At 55.2% G+C, this 18,143-nt stretch overlaps 2 protein-coding genes and 1 long non-coding RNA gene across 3 annotated transcripts in view; 1 reads left to right on the top strand and 2 right to left on the bottom strand.

Moving 5' to 3' along the window:
• LOC145517946 (uncharacterized) overlaps positions 1 to 18,143 on the top strand; it is a 233,750-nt gene that overhangs the window by 7,340 nt on the left and 208,267 nt on the right. The window contains exons 3-7 of the long non-coding RNA XR_014062431.1: positions 303 to 414; positions 4,603 to 4,828; positions 7,940 to 8,051; positions 12,240 to 12,465; positions 15,579 to 15,690. This is a non-coding gene — a long non-coding RNA (uncharacterized LOC145517946). The remainder of the gene's footprint in view (positions 1 to 302; positions 415 to 4,602; positions 4,829 to 7,939; positions 8,052 to 12,239; positions 12,466 to 15,578; positions 15,691 to 18,143) is intronic.
• LOC145517922 (uncharacterized) lies at positions 2,453 to 4,253 on the bottom strand. The gene is made up of 3 exons (XM_081521258.1): positions 4,068 to 4,253; positions 3,356 to 3,668; positions 2,453 to 3,105 (listed from the first exon to the last, which is right to left on the bottom strand). Exons 1-3 carry the CDS (start codon positions 4,200 to 4,202, stop codon positions 2,477 to 2,479), a joined length of 1,077 nt encoding a protein of 358 aa, XP_081377384.1. The 5' UTR covers positions 4,203 to 4,253; the 3' UTR covers positions 2,453 to 2,476.
• Positions 10,090 to 15,152, bottom strand: LOC145517883 (uncharacterized). The gene is made up of 3 exons (XM_081521209.1): positions 11,705 to 15,152; positions 10,993 to 11,305; positions 10,090 to 10,742 (listed from the first exon to the last, which is right to left on the bottom strand). The coding sequence occupies exons 1-3, from the start codon at positions 11,939 to 11,941 to the stop codon at positions 10,114 to 10,116; spliced, it is 1,179 nt and encodes a 392-aa protein (XP_081377335.1). The 5' UTR covers positions 11,942 to 15,152; the 3' UTR covers positions 10,090 to 10,113.

Genomic DNA, 18,143 nt, shown 5'->3' with positions numbered 1-18,143 from the left:
AATTTCGTTCATTGGTTTGTTAGGGAATCTTGGTAATATTTGAGTTTCCTGGGGAGCATGGTCACATGACCTGGCCCTGGCCAATCGGTGCGTTCCACCTCCCTGGCCACTGTGATTGGCTCCGGACTGGGGCAGTGCCCAATCGGGGCCCAGGGTCGGGCCTCACGTTGGAAGCCAGGGGAAGACGAGCTCTCGTCCTGCTGGGGTAGGGGAAGGGGTGGGGCCGGGGGAGGTCAGGCTCCAGCAGTGGGAGGGGCTTGAGGTCCGCCTGCGGCAGTTGGTGACCTTCCTGCTCCCCTCAGGGCAGAGCCGCCGGCCTGAGAATGAGGGCACTGCTGAGCCCAGGGGCTGGGATGGCCCGTTGCTGCTGTGGTCCCAGAGCTCCACCCGAGACCTGAGGGAGGCCGTCTGCCCGTGAGTCCTCTCCCGCTTGTCTGTCAGCTTGTTTGAACCATGCTGGGTTTTCTGCCCAGCTGGCTAAGGGGAGTCCCTGGAAATGCAAGGGTGTGGGTTTTGGCAGACTTCAGGGAAGACATGCCAGATGAGCCTGGGAGACTCCCCCTTAATCTGGATTCAGGAGATATCTCTTCGGGCCAGCTAGTAATTGTAGGATAAGCCTAATGAGTCTTCACAGGATGAAGAGAGTAACGTGCCAAGGTAGCAATCGATGTCCTCATTCGAGAGGATGAAGCTGGTGCTCAGAGAAGGGGGGAACTTGGCCACAGCAAGGAGGTGTGCACCCAGACAGAAGCCCCAGATCCGGCCATTTGAGCTCAGGGAGGCCACTGGTGTGGCTTGTCCCTGTGGCAGGGGCCGAGGCACGCAGCCCACCCTGATTCCTGCGGGGGCCTGACTTGGGAAGTGCCATCTGGTAGCTTTGAGACTCACCAAACCAAATTGCACTGGAGAGAGGAAGGACACCTTCCTTCATCCACCCCCCACCCCCGCCGGATTCCCACATACCCTGACCCCTTTCTCTGGATTTCGGAGCCATTTCCCGAGTCCCGCTCATATGACCTCATTCGAAGTGCACTGTGGACGAGCTGCCATCTGCAGCTGCTACCACAGCAGCCAAGGGCTTTAGCTCCCGAGTACCTCCCTTCCTTTGGAACTTGGGGGCCCTCTACTCCCCACTTGCACGCCACAGACCTTTGCTGAGGATTGTGGGGACCCTCACTCAGTTTGCAGCACGTTGTAGCCATCCCTGTCCTCTCAATACCTCCCTTGCAACTCAGCTTGTGAGCTCCTTTGGAGCAGCGTGGCCCACCTGGCTGCAACGGAAGAGACACAGCTGACAGTGAAACAACAGCTTAGATCTGACAGCCGGAAAGCTCTGTCAGAAGGGACCTCCCTCTTCACACCGTAGAGGCTGTAGGAGCCGCCAGGGTTTGGGAACCAGTGCTGGGGCCAAAATGACTCCACAGCTGTTTTCCTTCCTGGGGAGGGTTCTGGCTCGAGTGGGAATGGCTCAAGTCTCCTAAGGTTCTGAAAGCCCACTGTGTGCAGATTCACGGTACACAGAGAGGAGAAGGTGGAGTCCTGCCCTGGAGGTGGGCACAGCTCACGGATGAGCCAGGCAGGCAGGCAGGCAGGCAGGGCATGAGAACACCTGAGCTGCCTTCATGAGTGAATGGTGTGGGGGCAGAGGAAGAGAAGCCGGTCTGCTCCCTCATGTGGTGCCCAGGGCAGGTTGTCCCCAGAGGAAACCCTTACGACGGTGAGGACTATCACTGCTGTTTCCCAAGGGGTTCCGTCGGTGCGTGTCTTCCCCGGAGCGGTCAGGCCGTCTCTAAAGTACACTGGCCGTGGGCATTGCCTCTCCTTGGAACTTCCCATGTGTTTCTCGTTTTTATGGAACAGTGATTTTTCTAGAGGGGTTCTGGGCCACAAGGTTGCTGGGTCATTTTCTAGCCTTCTGTCGTGAAGAACGCTTTCCTGGGCGTTGGGGTGGTTTGTTGTTCCAGCTCCCTTTCTTGGCTTCTTTTGGGAGCTGGTGCAACAAGAGGAGCTCAGCCTCTGCCTTCTGGCTGAGATGTCACCCTTCAAACAGCAATGCCTGCCTGGAGATAATGATGGCATTTGCCAAAAGGGCTTCGTTTGGCACATGATATCTTGAAAGGACGTACACCGTCCTTTCAGCTATCAAAGGCTACTTCAAAGGACATAAAAATGAGAACTCTCCAATGGAGTCTTACAGTAGGTGGAGAGTCCGAAAAAAACTCCTTCAGTCATTTCACTGAGAGGCATTGATTGGGGACACCAAGAATATAGGAAGGAATGCCGAAAGAAAAGATGAAATTGTGTTCAGGATCGGGGGGAGGGATGAACAGGGCGTGCTTGCCTTTAATCCAGGCTTTGTTGGCGGGTGGGGCATAAAGATGGAAGGGGTCTGCAACTACAAAGTGGTGATGGTAACACAGTATCACCAGAGTGACACAACAGTGTTCCCAAATTGCAACAATGATGAAAAAGTTTACTAATCCCAACTTAACCAACAGAAATACACGAAACCATACAAACAATAAAACATCACCAGAAAGGTGGAAACAAACCAAATGCAAAGCAGTTCAGGGGAAAGGAACTCCATGTCCCCTGGGGGCAGAACGAGTTGCCGGCGTCCACGGTGAGCAGACAGGGATGGAGGCTGCAGAGCCGACCGCTGCCCTGGACGTGGTGTTTCCGGCAAGGGCTCTGGGTCTCTGTCCAGAGCGGGGGCTCGTTCTTCCTGCAGGGGCGGGTGAGTCATCGTCGGCGTCTGGGTGTTGCGCGGGAGCCAGGGCAGGCTCTCCCTGCCGAGGCGGTGACTCCTCCTCTGCCTCGGGTTCTCCTGCCAAAGCCCGAGCAGGTACAGGTGCACGTGGAGGTGGAGGTTCTCGCTGAGGGGGTGGGACATCAGTGCCTGGAGCTGGGGGTCCTGCAGGCACGGAGATCCGATCTGCCCGGTGTGCTGGCCAGTACCCAGCTGGCCTGGTGTCTCTGCGAGGGCAAGTCTCGGTTCTCCATCTGCCCTCGGTGGATTCCTGGGTCCTGCACCTGGAGCCACCACCTCTGTAGGGACAGGTCTGGGAAGTGGAGCCTGGTTCCAGTTGGAGGCCAGTGCTAGAGCTGGGGGAGAAGCAAAGTTTACCCACAGGCCAGCCTTGGCATGTGCGTATCCCGGGACAGAAAGCTTCCAAGAGATTCCCAAAGAATACCCAGCGTCGGATGTCTTTTGGGACTGAAGTGTGCAAGATGGGGGTGGGGGTGTGAGGCCAGCGCTTGCTGCAGGCCCAGCAGCATCTTTCGGGGACTCGTCCCTGTGTAGCTCAGCACCCCCTCCCCACACACTCCCGTGCACCAGCCCCAGCGTCCTCACCTCTGTGCTCTGGCGTGCTGGGCTCCAGGTCCTCCTGCTGCCTCAGAGGCCGGGGTTCTCGGGACTCTGGGTCGGAGCCGGGTGTGCTGAGCTCCGTGGCAGCCTCAGACTGGGCCGCCGGGTGTATCCTGGGCGGTGTCTCGGCAGCAGGCCTTCCCCGCCTCCGCTTCGCCCCCGGTGGGGCTGATGCCTCCGTGGGCACGCTCACCTGGAGCCTGCACTGGGCCTCACGGGCGGGGGGGTGGTGCTCCGACCCCTCCCTCCAGGAGGTGGACGGGGTGTCCCCGTCCTCGGCCTCATCACGTGGGAAGCTCTGCAACGACAGTGACCGTCAGCCAGCCGTGCTGGGAGTTTTCCGAGCTGGGCCTGGCCAGTGGAGCCGCTGCTTCTGCCTGCTCGAACTTCTCTTCCCAGAAGGGTCAGAGACGTGTGTCTGCTCACATCCCCACCCGGGAGGAAAGAGACCCACCTGAGGGTGTGAGGTCAGCCTGGGCGGCCGGCGCTGCCCGCACTCTCCCCATCCCACCCAGCCTGCTCTCCCCTGGGGTGTGGACACAACTTGTCCGCAGGCTTCTGACCCCACATCCGCCTGGGCTTCCTTGAGGGAGACACACCCCGAGAAACCCGCATCCACACACACAGGCAAAGGACCCGGTGTTTCCGGGTGGCATGGGAGAGGTGGCCTGGCCCGGCCTGGGGCTCCCCGTGTTACCTTTCTGTTTCTCCGGGCAAAGGGCCAGAGGCCTCTCGGGGGTGCCCTGAGCCAACGTCGACAGGGTGCCCACGCACACTGCCTGTGAGCTCTCCTGCGGCCCCGGGCTCTGGGCAGGGGCAAACAGCAGAACATCCTGGCAGCAAGTGATCTGGCTGGGGGCTCCTCTCCGCTCTGGAGGCCTGGATACCCGGGTTGCGGGTTCTGTTGGGTTCTGTTGCCGGCAGGTGACATCATTTCCTGGGGTTCGTGCTGAGGTCCCTTCCCCAAAACTTCCCAAGGGAATCTCTGGGTTTCTGACTGCTCGACCACCCCCCTTAGGCCATGTGCAGGCACAGTGACAGCCACACAGCCCAGCCCACAGCCCTGGGGAGGCCTGGGTGCAGCCAGGGCCTGAGCTCCGAGGACCCCGCTGCTCTCAGACCAGGCTCCTTCTTCTCATAAGTGGTGTGGCCCTGGACAAGCATATGCCCCTCAGGGTTTCCCCAGTCTCTCCATCTGCAGAGAGGGGGTCATTCTCCCATCTGTTTCCTAGGTCTGGCGGCCTACGAGCAGCTCCATGCCTTTCCACCTGGGGCCGATATCACGTGGAGCTTGTGCGCTGAGACTTCAGAAAGAAAGACTCCATCCAGGGCTGACACAGCACAGAATGGGGCAGAACGAGGCCTGGATGCGCCGTGGAACCCAGGAAAAGGCACTCCCCCTCCTGACTGTTTTGAGACCCCGCATCCAAGTTGGAGCACCGAAAGGAAGACTCGAAGGTCTCCCTCTCTTATAGAAAAGAGTAGCCAACTTTCTGGTCCTCTGTTTGCATTGAGATTCTGTTCAAGTGTCCCAGCTCGGCTTCTGCGGGTGGCTGAGCTTCTAATGGATCCCTGGGTTCTTGTCTTTTCCTCTCCAAACCTTCCGTCCTTTTCCCCCTTCTGGGGTGGATGGGCGCTGTCATTGCTTCTACCTTCGAGACAGAGTGATGAAAAGTCTGGGCCATCGACTCCTTTCCTCTCTTTGGTTCCGTGTCTCTCTCTGGCTGTGTCCCTCTCTTTTCCTTTCTCGATTCAGTCTGTGTCTTCCTCTTTCTCTCTCGTGTGTGGATGGATGGATGCTAGGAATGCACATGTATATGATTAGATGAGGGTTATGTTTTAGGGATAGGTTAGAGGGAGAGAAAGGCTTTAGGTCGGAGTTGGTCATGGGGGAAGGGTCAAGGGTGGTGGTGGTGTTTCTTGGAATCTGAGTGCTGTGCATTCTTCGTCTCTTTCCATATGAACCCCTTCTCAGATACACCACTTGCAAGGAGTCTCTCATGTTCCGTTTCCTATCTTTTGCATTTGTGAATGCTTAGCTTCTCTGTTGTGAAGAGGTTCCATTGGATGGAAACCCATTGGTGTACTTCGTTTCCCTCTTTCCCTTACTTGAAGAGACCCATTTCTACCTCCGCCCAGCAAATGGCAAGGAGACTCTGATGTTAAGGAGCCTTTGACCTACGCTTCTTTCTAGCTATCTCATGACATCAGCCTTTAGGGTGAGGGTTTTCCCCGATATTGAGGTGGTGTGAGATCAAAACCAATAGCGTTCTTCAGATGTAGCTGTCTGGTTTTCCCATGGACATTGATTGAAGAGGCTTTCTTGTTCCCATTTGGATATTCTCCCCTTCTGTGTCAGAGACGAGTTGACCATGGATGCCGGGGTTTGTTTCTGGACCCTCAACTTTATTCCATCGATCTGGATCTGTGTGTGTTGTTGTATTCCCAATAGCATACTGTCCTGCTGCTGCCGCTGCGGCTAAGTCACTTCAGTCGTGTCTGACTCTGCGCGACCCCATGGCCTGCAGCCTACCAGGCTCCTCTGTCCAGGGCATTTTCCAGGCAAGAGTACTGGACTGGGTCGCCATCGCCTTCTCCGATACTCTCCTGAGGATCCTAGTTTGCTCGTCTAATTTCCTTTCACACAACCTTGGATGTCCGTATCGGGGCTTTTTCGTCGGATTGTATTGACAATTTAGGCTCTTTTCTGTTTCCGTAACCCCTGTTGCAATTCTTTGTTCGGTGCGAAAATGCATTGGCATTTTGGGAGGAATACCATCGAAGCTGTGGATTGCCTTGTGGGGCTGTGACATCATTTTCCCAATAGGAATTCTTTCAAGCCCTGAGCACAGCTTCTCTTTGCAGCGATTGGTGTGGGCTTGATCTTCCTTCTTCCATCTCTCGCCGTTTTGTGAGAACAGGTCCTTCCTTCCCTTCTGGGTTAGATGGACTCGTGGGTATCACTTCAGTGAATGGCATTGTCAGTGGGGGTGACAATTCCCTTCTCATTGGAAGACTTTGCTGTGAGTATTAGAAATGCAAGTGATTTCTCTTCCCCTTCCTCCCTGTCCATCTCTCAGAGCCACCGGGAAACAGAGGCTTCATCCAGGGTCACACAGGCCCGAGGGAGTGCAACTAGACTGTTGTTTCTTCAGGCCCTCTGTGCTGGACATCATCCGGGATACTCTGTGTGTGTCTTCCTCAGTCTGGTGTCCCTTCAGACCTTTCCCTAGTTTTCACAGGCTTGTCGTGTTGGTGTTCTTTGTCTGTTTGGAGACACATCCTTGAGAAGCTTTGTGTTTCCACTCATTCATCTCGCGATGTATGACCTGTCTTTTGCTTTTGTCATGAGGTCTTTCCCACAGTAGATATCTTTGATTTTGCAAAGTCCACTGTATTCTCTGGGTTGTTTTGTGGACTGCCTTTTAGTTTTGTGTGTGAAGACTCAAAGCACGTGTCCGGTTTCTGCTCATTGTTCTTCTAGATTTGTGACAAGTTTTCATGGAAACTTTGTCTAGGGATAACTGGAAGTGAACTCGGTGTAAGGTGTCAAGTCTCCATCTCCATTCATGTCATGCCCTGCAGTTTCCAATTCCCTGTTCCTGAGTGGTTTTGGAGACCTTGTGGGAAGTCTGGTTGCATCGGAGTTTGCGTTTCCACCTTGAGTAGATTCACACTGTTCTGCCCTCAGGGACACTGTCAAGGGGGAGTGAGGAGCAGCCTGCACTTCCAGCAGTGACCACACGGTGGGGCGAGTGCTGCTCTCCCCTCTGGGAGCCCCAGGCCACAGGCATCCCAGTGAGGAGCCAGCTTTGTGCTCAGCTGAAAGGAGTTAGTCTCTCAGGATCCTCTGAGCCCTTGCCTTTGGATCACCCAGGGTGGGCATTTACTGTGACAGAAAAAAATTGCCCTGAATTCCATGGACGGAAGAGCCTGGCTGTGTAGAGTTCGTGAGTTGCCGTGAATCAGACACAACTGAGGACACAAAAATTCAATAGACTAAAACCCTTTTTGGGGGTGGGGGAAGTGAAAGGGGGTGATGTGGGTTTTTTTGTCTTATATAATAGCCAAGGGAAATCTAGTTTAAACCTAAATTCACATAGATGGGAAAGGTATAGCTCTCCGTCACCCTATTAAAAAAAAAAAAAACTACTTAAATTTTCTGAAAGTTTATTTAGTAGCTTCCTTGAGCAGTTCATTGTGAAGCTTTTTTTTTTTTTTCTGTCACATTGGCCTCATTAGAAAGTACGGTTTGCCTTTACTGGATAATTTCGTTCATTGGTTTGTTAGGGAATCTTGGTAATATTTGAGTTTCCTGGGGAGCATGGTCACATGACCTGGCCCTGGCCAATCGGTGCGTTCCACCTCCCTGGCCACTGTGATTGGCTCCGGACTGGGGCAGTGCCCAATCGGGGCCCAGGGTCGGGCCTCACGTTGGAAGCCAGGGGAAGACGAGCTCTCGTCCTGCTGGGGTAGGGGAAGGGGTGGGGCCGGGGGAGGTCAGGCTCCAGCAGTGGGAGGGGCTTGAGGTCCGCCTGCGGCAGTTGGTGACCTTCCTGCTCCCCTCAGGGCAGAGCCGCCGGCCTGAGAATGAGGGCACTGCTGAGCCCAGGGGCTGGGATGGCCCGTTGCTGCTGTGGTCCCAGAGCTCCACCCGAGACCTGAGGGAGGCCGTCTGCCCGTGAGTCCTCTCCCGCTTGTCTGTCAGCTTGTTTGAACCATGCTGGGTTTTCTGCCCAGCTGGCTAAGGGGAGTCCCTGGAAATGCAAGGGTGTGGGTTTTGGCAGACTTCAGGGAAGACATGCCAGATGAGCCTGGGAGACTCCCCCTTAATCTGGATTCAGGAGATATCTCTTCGGGCCAGCTAGTAATTGTAGGATAAGCCTAATGAGTCTTCACAGGATGAAGAGAGTAACGTGCCAAGGTAGCAATCGATGTCCTCATTCGAGAGGATGAAGCTGGTGCTCAGAGAAGGGGGGAACTTGGCCACAGCAAGGAGGTGTGCACCCAGACAGAACCCCCAGATCCGGCCATTTGAGCTCAGGGAGGCCACTGGTGTGGCTTGTCCCTGTGGCAGGGGCCGAGGCACGCAGCCCACCCTGATTCCTGCGGGGGCCTGACTTGGGAAGTGCCATCTGGTAGCTTTGAGACTCACCAAACCAAATTGCACTGGAGAGAGGAAGGACACCTTCCTTCATCCACCCCCCACCCCCGCCGGATTCCCACATACCCTGACCCCTTTCTCTGGATTTCGGAGCCATTTCCCGAGTCCCGCTCATATGACCTCATTCGAAGTGCACTGTGGACGAGCTGCCATCTGCAGCTGCTACCACAGCAGCCAAGGGCTTTAGCTCCCGAGTACCTCCCTTCCTTTGGAACTTGGGGGCCCTCTACTCCCCACTTGCACGCCACAGACCTTTGCTGAGGATTGTGGGGACCCTCACTCAGTTTGCAGCACGTTGTAGCCATCCCTGTCCTCTCAATACCTCCCTTGCAACTCAGCTTGTGAGCTCCTTTGGAGCAGCGTGGCCCACCTGGCTGCAACGGAAGAGACACAGCTGACAGTGAAACAACAGCTTAGATCTGACAGCCGGAAAGCTCTGTCAGAAGGGACCTCCCTCTTCACACCGTAGAGGCTGTAGGAGCCGCCAGGGTTTGGGAACCAGTGCTGGGGCCAAAATGACTCCACAGCTGTTTTCCTTCCTGGGGAGGGTTCTGGCTCGAGTGGGAATGGCTCAAGTCTCCTAAGGTTCTGAAAGCCCACTGTGTGCAGATTCACGGTACACAGAGAGGAGAAGGTGGAGTCCTGCCCTGGAGGTGGGCACAGCTCACGGATGAGCCAGGCAGGCAGGCAGGCAGGCAGGGCATGAGAACACCTGAGCTGCCTTCATGAGTGAATGGTGTGGGGGCAGAGGAAGAGAAGCCGGTCTGCTCCCTCATGTGGTGCCCAGGGCAGGTTGTCCCCAGAGGAAACCCTTACGACGGTGAGGACTATCACTGCTGTTTCCCAAGGGGTTCCGTCGGTGCGTGTCTTCCCCGGAGCGGTCAGGCCGTCTCTAAAGTACACTGGCCATGGGCATTGCCTCTCCTTGGAACTTCCCATGTGTTTCTCTTTTTTATGGAACAGTGATTTTTCTAGAGGGGTTCTGGGCCACAAGGTTGCTGGGTCATTTTCTAGCCTTCTGTCGTGAAGAACGCTTTCCTGGGCGTTGGGGTGGTTTGTTGTTCCAGCTCCCTTTCTTGGCTTCTTTTGGGAGCTGGTGCAACAAGAGGAGCTCAGCCTCTGCCTTCTGGCTGAGATGTCACCCTTCAAACAGCAATGCCTGCCTGGAGATAATGATGGCATTTGCCAAAAGGGCTTCGTTTGGCACATGATATCTTGAAAGGACGTACACCGTCCTTTCAGCTATCAAAGGCTACTTCAAAGGACATAAAAATGAGAACTCTCCAATGGAGTCTTACAGTAGGTGGAGAGTCCGAAAAAAACTCCTTCAGTCATTTCACTGAGAGGCGTTGATTGGGGACACCAAGAATATAGGAAGGAATGCCGAAAGAAAAGATGAAATTGTGTTCAGGATCGGGGGGAGGGATGAACAGGGCGTGCTTGCCTTGAATCCAGGCTTTGTTGGCGGGTGGGGCATAAAGATGGAAGGGGTCTGCAACTACAAAGTGGTGATGGTAACACAGTATCACCAGAGTGACACAACAGTGTTCCCAAATTGCAACAATGATGAAAAAGTTTACTAATCCCAACTTAACCAACAGAAATACACGAAACCATACAAACAATAAAACATCACCAGAAAGGTGGAAACAAACCAAATGCAAAGCAGTTCAGGGGAAAGGAACTCCATGTCCCCTGGGGGCAGAACGAGTTGCCGGCGTCCACGGTGAGCAGACAGGGATGGAGGCTGCAGAGCCGACCGCTGCCCTGGACGTGGTGTTTCCGGCAAGGGCTCTGGGTCTCTGTCCAGAGCGGGGGCTCGTTCTCCCTGCAGGGGCGGGTGAGTCATCGTCGGCGTCTGGGTGTTGCGCGGGAGCCAGGGCAGGCTCTCCCTGCCGAGGCGGTGACTCCTCCTCTGCCTCGGGTTCTCCTGCCAAAGCCCGAGCAGGTACAGGTGCACGTGGAGGTGGAGGTTCTCGCTGAGGGGGTGGGACATCAGTGCCTGGAGCTGGGGGTCCTGCAGGCACGGAGATCCGATCTGCCCGGTGTGCTGGCCAGTACCCAGCTGGCCTGGTGTCTCTGCGAGGGCAAGTCTCGGTTCTCCATCTGCCCTCGGTGGATTCCTGGGTCCTGCACCTGGAGCCACCACCTCTGTAGGGACAGGTCTGGGAAGTGGAGCCTGGTTCCAGTTGGAGGCCAGTGCTAGAGCTGGGGGAGAAGCAAAGTTTACCCACAGGCCAGCCTTGGCATGTGCGTATCCCGGGACAGAAAGCTTCCAAGAGATTCCCAAAGAATACCCAGCGTCGGATGTCTTTTGGGACTGAAGTGTGCAAGATGGGGGTGGGGGTGTGAGGCCAGCGCTTGCTGCAGGCCCAGCAGCATCTTTCGGGGACTCGTCCCTGTGTAGCTCAGCACCCCCTCCCCACACACTCCCGTGCACCAGCCCCAGCGTCCTCACCTCTGTGCTCTGGCGTGCTGGGCTCCAGGTCCTCCTGCTGCCTCAGAGGCCGGGGTTCTCGGGACTCTGGGTCGGAGCCGGGTGTGCTGAGCTCCGTGGCAGCCTCAGACTGGGCCGCCGGGTGTATCCTGGGCGGTGTCTCGGCAGCAGGCCTTCCCCGCCTCCGCTTCGCCCCCGGTGGGGCTGATGCCTCCGTGGGCACGCTCACCTGGAGCCTGCACTGGGCCTCACGGGCGGGGGGGTGGTGCTCCGACCCCTCCCTCCAGGAGGTGGACGGGGTGTCCCCGTCCTCGGCCTCATCACGTGGGAAGCTCTGCAACGACAGTGACCGTCAGCCAGCCGTGCTGGGAGTTTTCCGAGCTGGGCCTGGCCAGTGGAGCCGCTGCTTCTGCCTGCTCGAACTTCTCTTCCCAGAAGGGTCAGAGACGTGTGTCTGCTCACATCCCCACCCGGGAGGAAAGAGACCCACCTGAGGGTGTGAGGTCAGCCTGGGCGGCCGGCGCTGCCCGCACTCTCCCCATCCCACCCAGCCTGCTCTCCCCTGGGGTGTGGACACAACTTGTCCGCAGGCTTCTGACCCCACATCCGCCTGGGCTTCCTTGAGGGAGACACACCCCGAGAAACCCGCATCCACACACACAGGCAAAGGACCCGGTGTTTCCGGGTGGCATGGGAGAGGTGGCCTGGCCCGGCCTGGGGCTCCCCGTGTTACCTTTCTGTTTCTCCGGGCAAAGGGCCAGAGGCCTCTCGGGGGTGCCCTGAGCCAACGTCGACAGGGTGCCCACGCACACTGCCTGTGAGCTCTCCTGCGGCCCCGGGCTCTGGGCAGGGGCAAACAGCAGAACATCCTGGCAGCAAGTGATCTGGCTGGGGGCTCCTCTCCGCTCTGGAGGCCTGGATACCCGGGTTGCGGGTTCTGTTGGGTTCTGTTGCCGGCAGGTGACATCATTTCCTGGGGTTCGTGCTGAGGTCCCTTCCCCAAAACTTCCCAAGGGAATCTCTGGGTTTCTGACTGCTCGACCACCCCCCTTAGGCCATGTGCAGGCACAGTGACAGCCACACAGCCCAGCCCACAGCCCTGGGGAGGCCTGGGTGCAGCCAGGGCCTGAGCTCCGAGGACCCCGCTGCTCTCAGACCAGGCTCCTTCTTCTCATAAGTGGTGTGGCCCTGGACAAGCATATGCCCCTCAGGGTTTCCCCAGTCTCTCCATCTGCAGAGAGGGGGTCATTCTCCCATCTGTTTCCTAGGTCTGGCGGCCTACGAGCAGCTCCATGCCTTTCCACCTGGGGCCGATATCACGTGGAGCTTGTGCGCTGAGACTTCAGAAAGAAAGACTCCATCCAGGGCTGACACAGCACAGAATGGGGCAGAACGAGGCCTGGATGCGCCGTGGAACCCAGGAAAAGGCACTCCCCCTCCTGACTGTTTTGAGACCCCGCATCCAAGTTGGAGCACCGAAAGGAAGACTCGAAGGTCTCCCTCTCTTATAGAAAAGAGTAGCCAACTTTCTGGTCCTCTGTTTGCATTGAGATTCTGTTCAAGTGTCCCAGCTCGGCTTCTGCGGGTGGCTGAGCTTCTAATGGATCCCTGGGTTCTTGTCTTTTCCTCTCCAAACCTTCCGTCCTTTTCCCCCTTCTGGGGTGGATGGGCGCTGTCATTGCTTCTACCTTCGAGACAGAGTGATGAAAAGTCTGGGCCATCGACTCCTTTCCTCTCTTTGGTTCCGTGTCTCTCTCTGGCTGTGTCCCTCTCTTTTCCTTTCTCGATTCAGTCTGTGTCTTCCTCTTTCTCTCTCGTGTGTGGATGGATGGATGCTAGGAATGCACATGTATATGATTAGATGAGGGTTATGTTTTAGGGATAGGTTAGAGGGAGAGAAAGGCTTTAGGTCGGAGTTGGTCATGGGGGAAGGGTCAAGGGTGGTGGTGGTGTTTCTTGGAATCTGAGTGCTGTGCATTCTTCGTCTCTTTCCATATGAACCCCTTCTCAGATACACCACTTGCAAGGAGTCTCTCATGTTCCGTTTCCTATCTTTTGCATTTGTGAATGCTTAGCTTCTCTGTTGTGAAGAGGTTCCATTGGATGGAAACCCAGTGGTGTACTTCGTTTCCCTCTTTCCCTTACTTGAAGAGACCCATTTCTACCTCCGCCCAGCAAATGGCAAGGAGACTCTGATGTTAAGGAGCCTTTGACCTACGCTTCTTTCTAGCTATCTCATGACATCAGCCTTTAGGGTGAGGGTTTTCCCCGATATTGAGGTGGTGTGAGATCAAAACCAATAGCGTTCTTCAGATGTAGCTGTCTGGTTTTCCCATGGACATTGATTGAAGAGGCTTTCTTGTTCCCATTTGGATATTCTCCCCTTCTGTGTCAGAGACGAGTTGACCATGGATGCCGGGGTTTGTTTCTGGACCCTCAACTTTATTCCATCGATCTGGATCTGTGTGTGTTGTTGTATTCCCAATAGCATACTGTCCTGCTGCTGCCGCTGCGGCTAAGTCACTTCAGTCGTGTCTGACTCTGCGCGACCCCATGGCCTGCAGCCTACCAGGCTCCTCTGTCCAGGGCATTTTCCAGGCAAGAGTACTGGAGTGGGTCGCCATCGCCTTCTCCGATACTCTCCTGAGGATCCTAGTTTGCTCGTCTAATTTCCTTTCACACAACCTTGGATGTCCGTATCGGGGCTTTTTCGTCGGATTGTATTGACAATTTAGGCTCTTTTCTGTTTCCGTAACCCCTGTTGCAATTCTTTGTTCGGTGCGAAAATGCATTGGCATTTTGGGAGGAATACCATCGAAGCTGTGGATTGCCTTGTGGGGCTGTGACATCATTTTCCCAATAGGAATTCTTTCAAGCCCTGAGCACAGCTTCTCTTTGCAGCGATTGGTGTGGGCTTGATCTTCCTTCTTCCATCTCTCGCCGTTTTGTGAGAACAGGTCCTTCCTTCCCTTCTGGGTTAGATGGACTCGTGGGTATCACTTCAGTGAATGGCATTGTCAGTGGGGGTGACAATTCCCTTCTCATTGGAAGACTTTGCTGTGAGTATTAGAAATGCAAGTGATTTCTCTTCCCCTTCCTCCCTGTCCATCTCTCAGAGCCACCGGGAAACAGAGGCTTCATCCAGGGTCACACAGGCCCGAGGGAGTGCAACTAGACTGTTGTTTCTTCAGGCCCTCTGTGCTGGACATCATCCGGGATACTCTGTGTGTGTCTTCCTCAGTCTGGTGTCCCTTCAGACCTTTCCCTAGTTTTCACAGGCTTGTTGTGTTGGTGTTCTTTGTCTGTTTGGAGACACATCCTTGAGAAGCTTTGTGTTTCCACTCATTCATCTCGCGATGTATGACCTGTCTTTTGCTTTTGTCATGAGGTCTTTCCCACAGTAGATATCTTTGATTTTGCAAAGTCCACTGTATTCTCTGGGTTGTTTTGTGGACTGCCTTTTAGTTTTGTGTGTGAAGACTCAAAGCACGTGTCCGGTTTCTGCTCATTGTTCTTCTAGATTTGTGACAAGTTTTCATGGAAACTTTGTCTAGGGATAACTGGAAGTGAACTCGGTGTAAGGTGTCAAGTCTCCATCTCCATTCATGTCATGCCCTGCAGTTTCCAATTCCCTGTTCCTGAGTGGTTTTGGAGACCTTGTGGGAAGTCTGGTTGCATCGGAGTTTGCGTTTCCACCTTGAGTAGATTCACACTGTTCTGCCCTCAGGGACACTGTCAAGGGGGAGTGAGGAGCAGCCTGCACTTCCAGCAGTGACCACACGGTGGGGCGAGTGCTGCTCTCCCCTCTGGGAGCCCCAGGCCACAGGCATCCCAGTGAGGAGCCAGCTTTGTGCTCAGCTGAAAGGAGTTAGTCTCTCAGGATCCTCTGAGCCCTTGCCTTTGGATCACCCAGGGTGGGCATTTACTGTGACAGAAAAAAATTGCCCTGAATTCCATGGACGGAAGAGCCTGGCTGTGTAGAGTTCGTGAGTTGCCGTGAATCAGACACAACTGAGGACACAAAAATTCAATAGACTAAAACCCTTTTTGGGGGTGGGGGAAGTGAAAGGGGGTGATGTGGGTTTTTTTGTCTTATATAATAGCCAAGGGAAATCTAGTTTAAACCTAAATTCACATAGATGGGAAAGGTATAGCTCTCCGTCACCCTATTAAAAAAAAAAAAAAAACTACTTAAATTTTCTGAAAGTTTATTTAGTAGCTTCCTTGAGCAGTTCATTGTGAAGCTTTTTTTTTTTTTTCTGTCACATTGGCCTCATTAAAAAGTACGGTTTGCCTTTACTGGATAATTTCGTTCATTGGTTTGTTAGGGAATCTTGGTAATATTTGAGTTTCCTGGGGAGCATGGTCACATGACCTGGCCCTGGCCAATCGGTGCGTTCCACCTCCCTGGCCACTGTGATTGGCTCCGGACTGGGGCAGTGCCCAATCGGGGCCCAGGGTCGGGCCTCACGTTGGAAGCCAGGGGAAGACGAGCTCTCGTCCTGCTGGGGTAGGGGAAGGGGTGGGGCCGGGGGAGGTCAGGCTCCAGCAGTGGGAGGGGCTTGAGGTCCGCCTGCGGCAGTTGGTGACCTTCCTGCTCCCCTCAGGGCAGAGCCGCCGGCCTGAGAATGAGGGCACTGCTGAGCCCAGGGGCTGGGATGGCCCGTTGCTGCTGTGGTCCCAGAGCTCCACCCGAGACCTGAGGGAGGCCGTCTGCCCGTGAGTCCTCTCCCGCTTGTCTGTCAGCTTGTTTGAACCATGCTGGGTTTTCTGCCCAGCTGGCTAAGGGGAGTCCCTGGAAATGCAAGGGTGTGGGTTTTGGCAGACTTCAGGGAAGACATGCCAGATGAGCCTGGGAGACTCCCCCTTAATCTGGATTCAGGAGATATCTCTTCGGGCCAGCTAGTAATTGTAGGATAAGCCTAATGAGTCTTCACAGGATGAAGAGAGTAACGTGCCAAGGTAGCAATCGATGTCCTCATTCGAGAGGATGAAGCTGGTGCTCAGAGAAGGGGGGAACTTGGCCACAGCAAGGAGGTGTGCACCCAGACAGAACCCCCAGATCCGGCCATTTGAGCTCAGGGAGGCCACTGGTGTGGCTTGTCCCTGTGGCAGGGGCCGAGGCACGCAGCCCACCCTGATTCCTGCGGGGGCCTGACTTGGGAAGTGCCATCTGGTAGCTTTGAGACTCACCAAACCAAATTGCACTGGAGAGAGGAAGGACACCTTCCTTCATCCACCCCCCACCCCCGCCGGATTCCCACATACCCTGACCCCTTTCTCTGGATTTCGGAGCCATTTCCCGAGTCCCGCTCATATGACCTCATTCGAAGTGCACTGTGGACGAGCTGCCATCTGCAGCTGCTACCACAGCAGCCAAGGGCTTTAGCTCCCGAGTACCTCCCTTCCTTTGGAACTTGGGGGCCCTCTACTCCCCACTTGCACGCCACAGACCTTTGCTGAGGATTGTGGGGACCCTCACTCAGTTTGCAGCACGTTGTAGCCATCCCTGTCCTCTCAATACCTCCCTTGCAACTCAGCTTGTGAGCTCCTTTGGAGCAGCGTGGCCCACCTGGCTGCAACGGAAGAGACACAGCTGACAGTGAAACAACAGCTTAGATCTGACAGCCGGAAAGCTCTGTCAGAAGGGACCTCCCTCTTCACACCGTAGAGGCTGTAGGAGCCGCCAGGGTTTGGGAACCAGTGCTGGGGCCATAATGACTCCACAGCTGTTTTCCTTCCTGGGAGGGTTCTGGCTCGAGTGGAAATGGCTCAAGTCTCCTAAGGTTCTGAAAGCCCACTGTGTGCAGATTCACGGTACACAGAGAGGAGAAGGTGGAGTCCTGCCCTGGAGGTGGGCACAGCTCACGGATGAGCCAGGCAGGCAGGCAGGCAGGCAGGGCATGAGAACACCTGAGCTGCCTTCATGAGTGAATGGTGTGGGGGCAGAGGAAGAGAAGCCGGTCTGCTCCCTCATGTGGTGCCCAGGGCAGGTTGTCCCCAGAGGAAACCCTTACGACGGTGAGGACTATCACTGCTGTTTCCCAAGGGGTTCCGTCGGTGCGTGTCTTCCCCGGAGCGGTCAGGCCGTCTCTAAAGTACACTGGCCATGGGCATTGCCTCTCCTTGGAACTTCCCATGTGTTTCTCGTTTTTATGGAACAGTGATTTTTCTAGAGGGGTTCTGGGCCACAAGGTTGCTGGGTCATTTTCTAGCCTTCTGTCGTGAAGAACGCTTTCCTGGGCGTTGGGGTGGTTTGTTGTTCCAGCTCCCTTTCTTGGCTTCTTTTGGGAGCTGGTGCAACAAGAGGAGCTCAGCCTCTGCCTTCTGGCTGAGATGTCACCCTTCAAACAGCAATGCCTGCCTGGAGATAATGATGGCATTTGCCAAAAGGGCTTCGTTTGGCACATGATATCTTGAAAGGACGTACACCGTCCTTTCAGCTATCAAAGGCTACTTCAAAGGACATAAAAATGAGAACTCTCCAATGGAGTCTTACAGTAGGTGGAGAGTCCGAAAAAAACTCCTTCAGTCATTTCAGTGAGAGGCGTTGATTGGGGACACCAAGAATATAGGAAGGAATGCCGAAAGAAAAGATGAAATTGTGTTCAGGATCGGGGGGAGGGATGAACAGGGCGTGCTTGCCTTGAATCCAGGCTTTGTTGGCGGGTGGGGCATAAAGATGGAAGGGGTCTGCAACTACAAAGTGGTGATGGTAACACAGTATCACCAGAGTGACACAACAGTGTTCCCAAATTGCAACAATGATGAAAAAGTTTACTAATCCCAACTTAACCAACAGAAATACACAAAACCATACAAACAATAAAACATCACCAGAAAGGTGGAAACAAACCAAATGCAAAGCAGTTCAGGGGAAAGGAACTCCATGTCCCCTGGGGGCAGAACGAGTTGCCGGCGTCCACGGTGAGCAGACAGGGATGGAGGCTGCAGAGCCGACCGCTGCCCTGGACGTGGTGTTTCCGGCAAGGGCTCTGGGTCTCTGTCCAGAGCGGGGGCTCGTTCTTCCTGCAGGGGCGGGTGAGTCATCGTCAGCGTCTGGGTGTTGCGCGGGAGCCAGGGCAGGCTCTCCCTGCCGAGGCGGTGACTCCTCCTCTGCCTCGGGTTCTCCTGCCAAAGCCCGAGCAGGTACAGGTGCACGTGGAGGTGGA

The sequence above is a fragment of the Giraffa tippelskirchi genome, chromosome 8 (assembly GCF_054371585.1).
Source record: "Giraffa tippelskirchi isolate mGirTip1 chromosome 8, T2T-mGirTip1v1.2.pri, whole genome shotgun sequence".
NCBI lineage: Eukaryota > Metazoa > Chordata > Mammalia > Artiodactyla > Giraffidae > Giraffa > Giraffa tippelskirchi.
This window is presented reverse-complemented; position numbering and strand designations above follow the sequence as displayed.

Excerpts from the sequence above, each read along its gene's own strand:
- LOC145517883 (XM_081521209.1), bottom strand. The coding sequence starts at position 11,941 with ATGATGTCACCTGCCGGCAACAGAACCCAACAGAACCCGCAACCCGGG. Across the intron at positions 11,306-11,704 it reads TTGCCCGGAGAAACAGAAAG|AGCTTCCCACGTGATGAGGC; the intron begins GTAACACGGGGA and ends CTGTCGTTGCAG. Across the intron at positions 10,743-10,992 it reads CAGCACGCCAGAGCACAGAG|CTCTAGCACTGGCCTCCAAC; the intron begins GTGAGGACGCTG and ends CTTCTCCCCCAG.
- LOC145517922 (XM_081521258.1), bottom strand. The coding sequence starts at position 4,202 with ATGTTCTGCTGTTTGCCCCTGCCCAGAGCCCGGGGCCGCAGGAGAGCT. Across the intron at positions 3,669-4,067 it reads TTGCCCGGAGAAACAGAAAG|AGCTTCCCACGTGATGAGGC; the intron begins GTAACACGGGGA and ends CTGTCGTTGCAG. Across the intron at positions 3,106-3,355 it reads CAGCACGCCAGAGCACAGAG|CTCTAGCACTGGCCTCCAAC; the intron begins GTGAGGACGCTG and ends CTTCTCCCCCAG.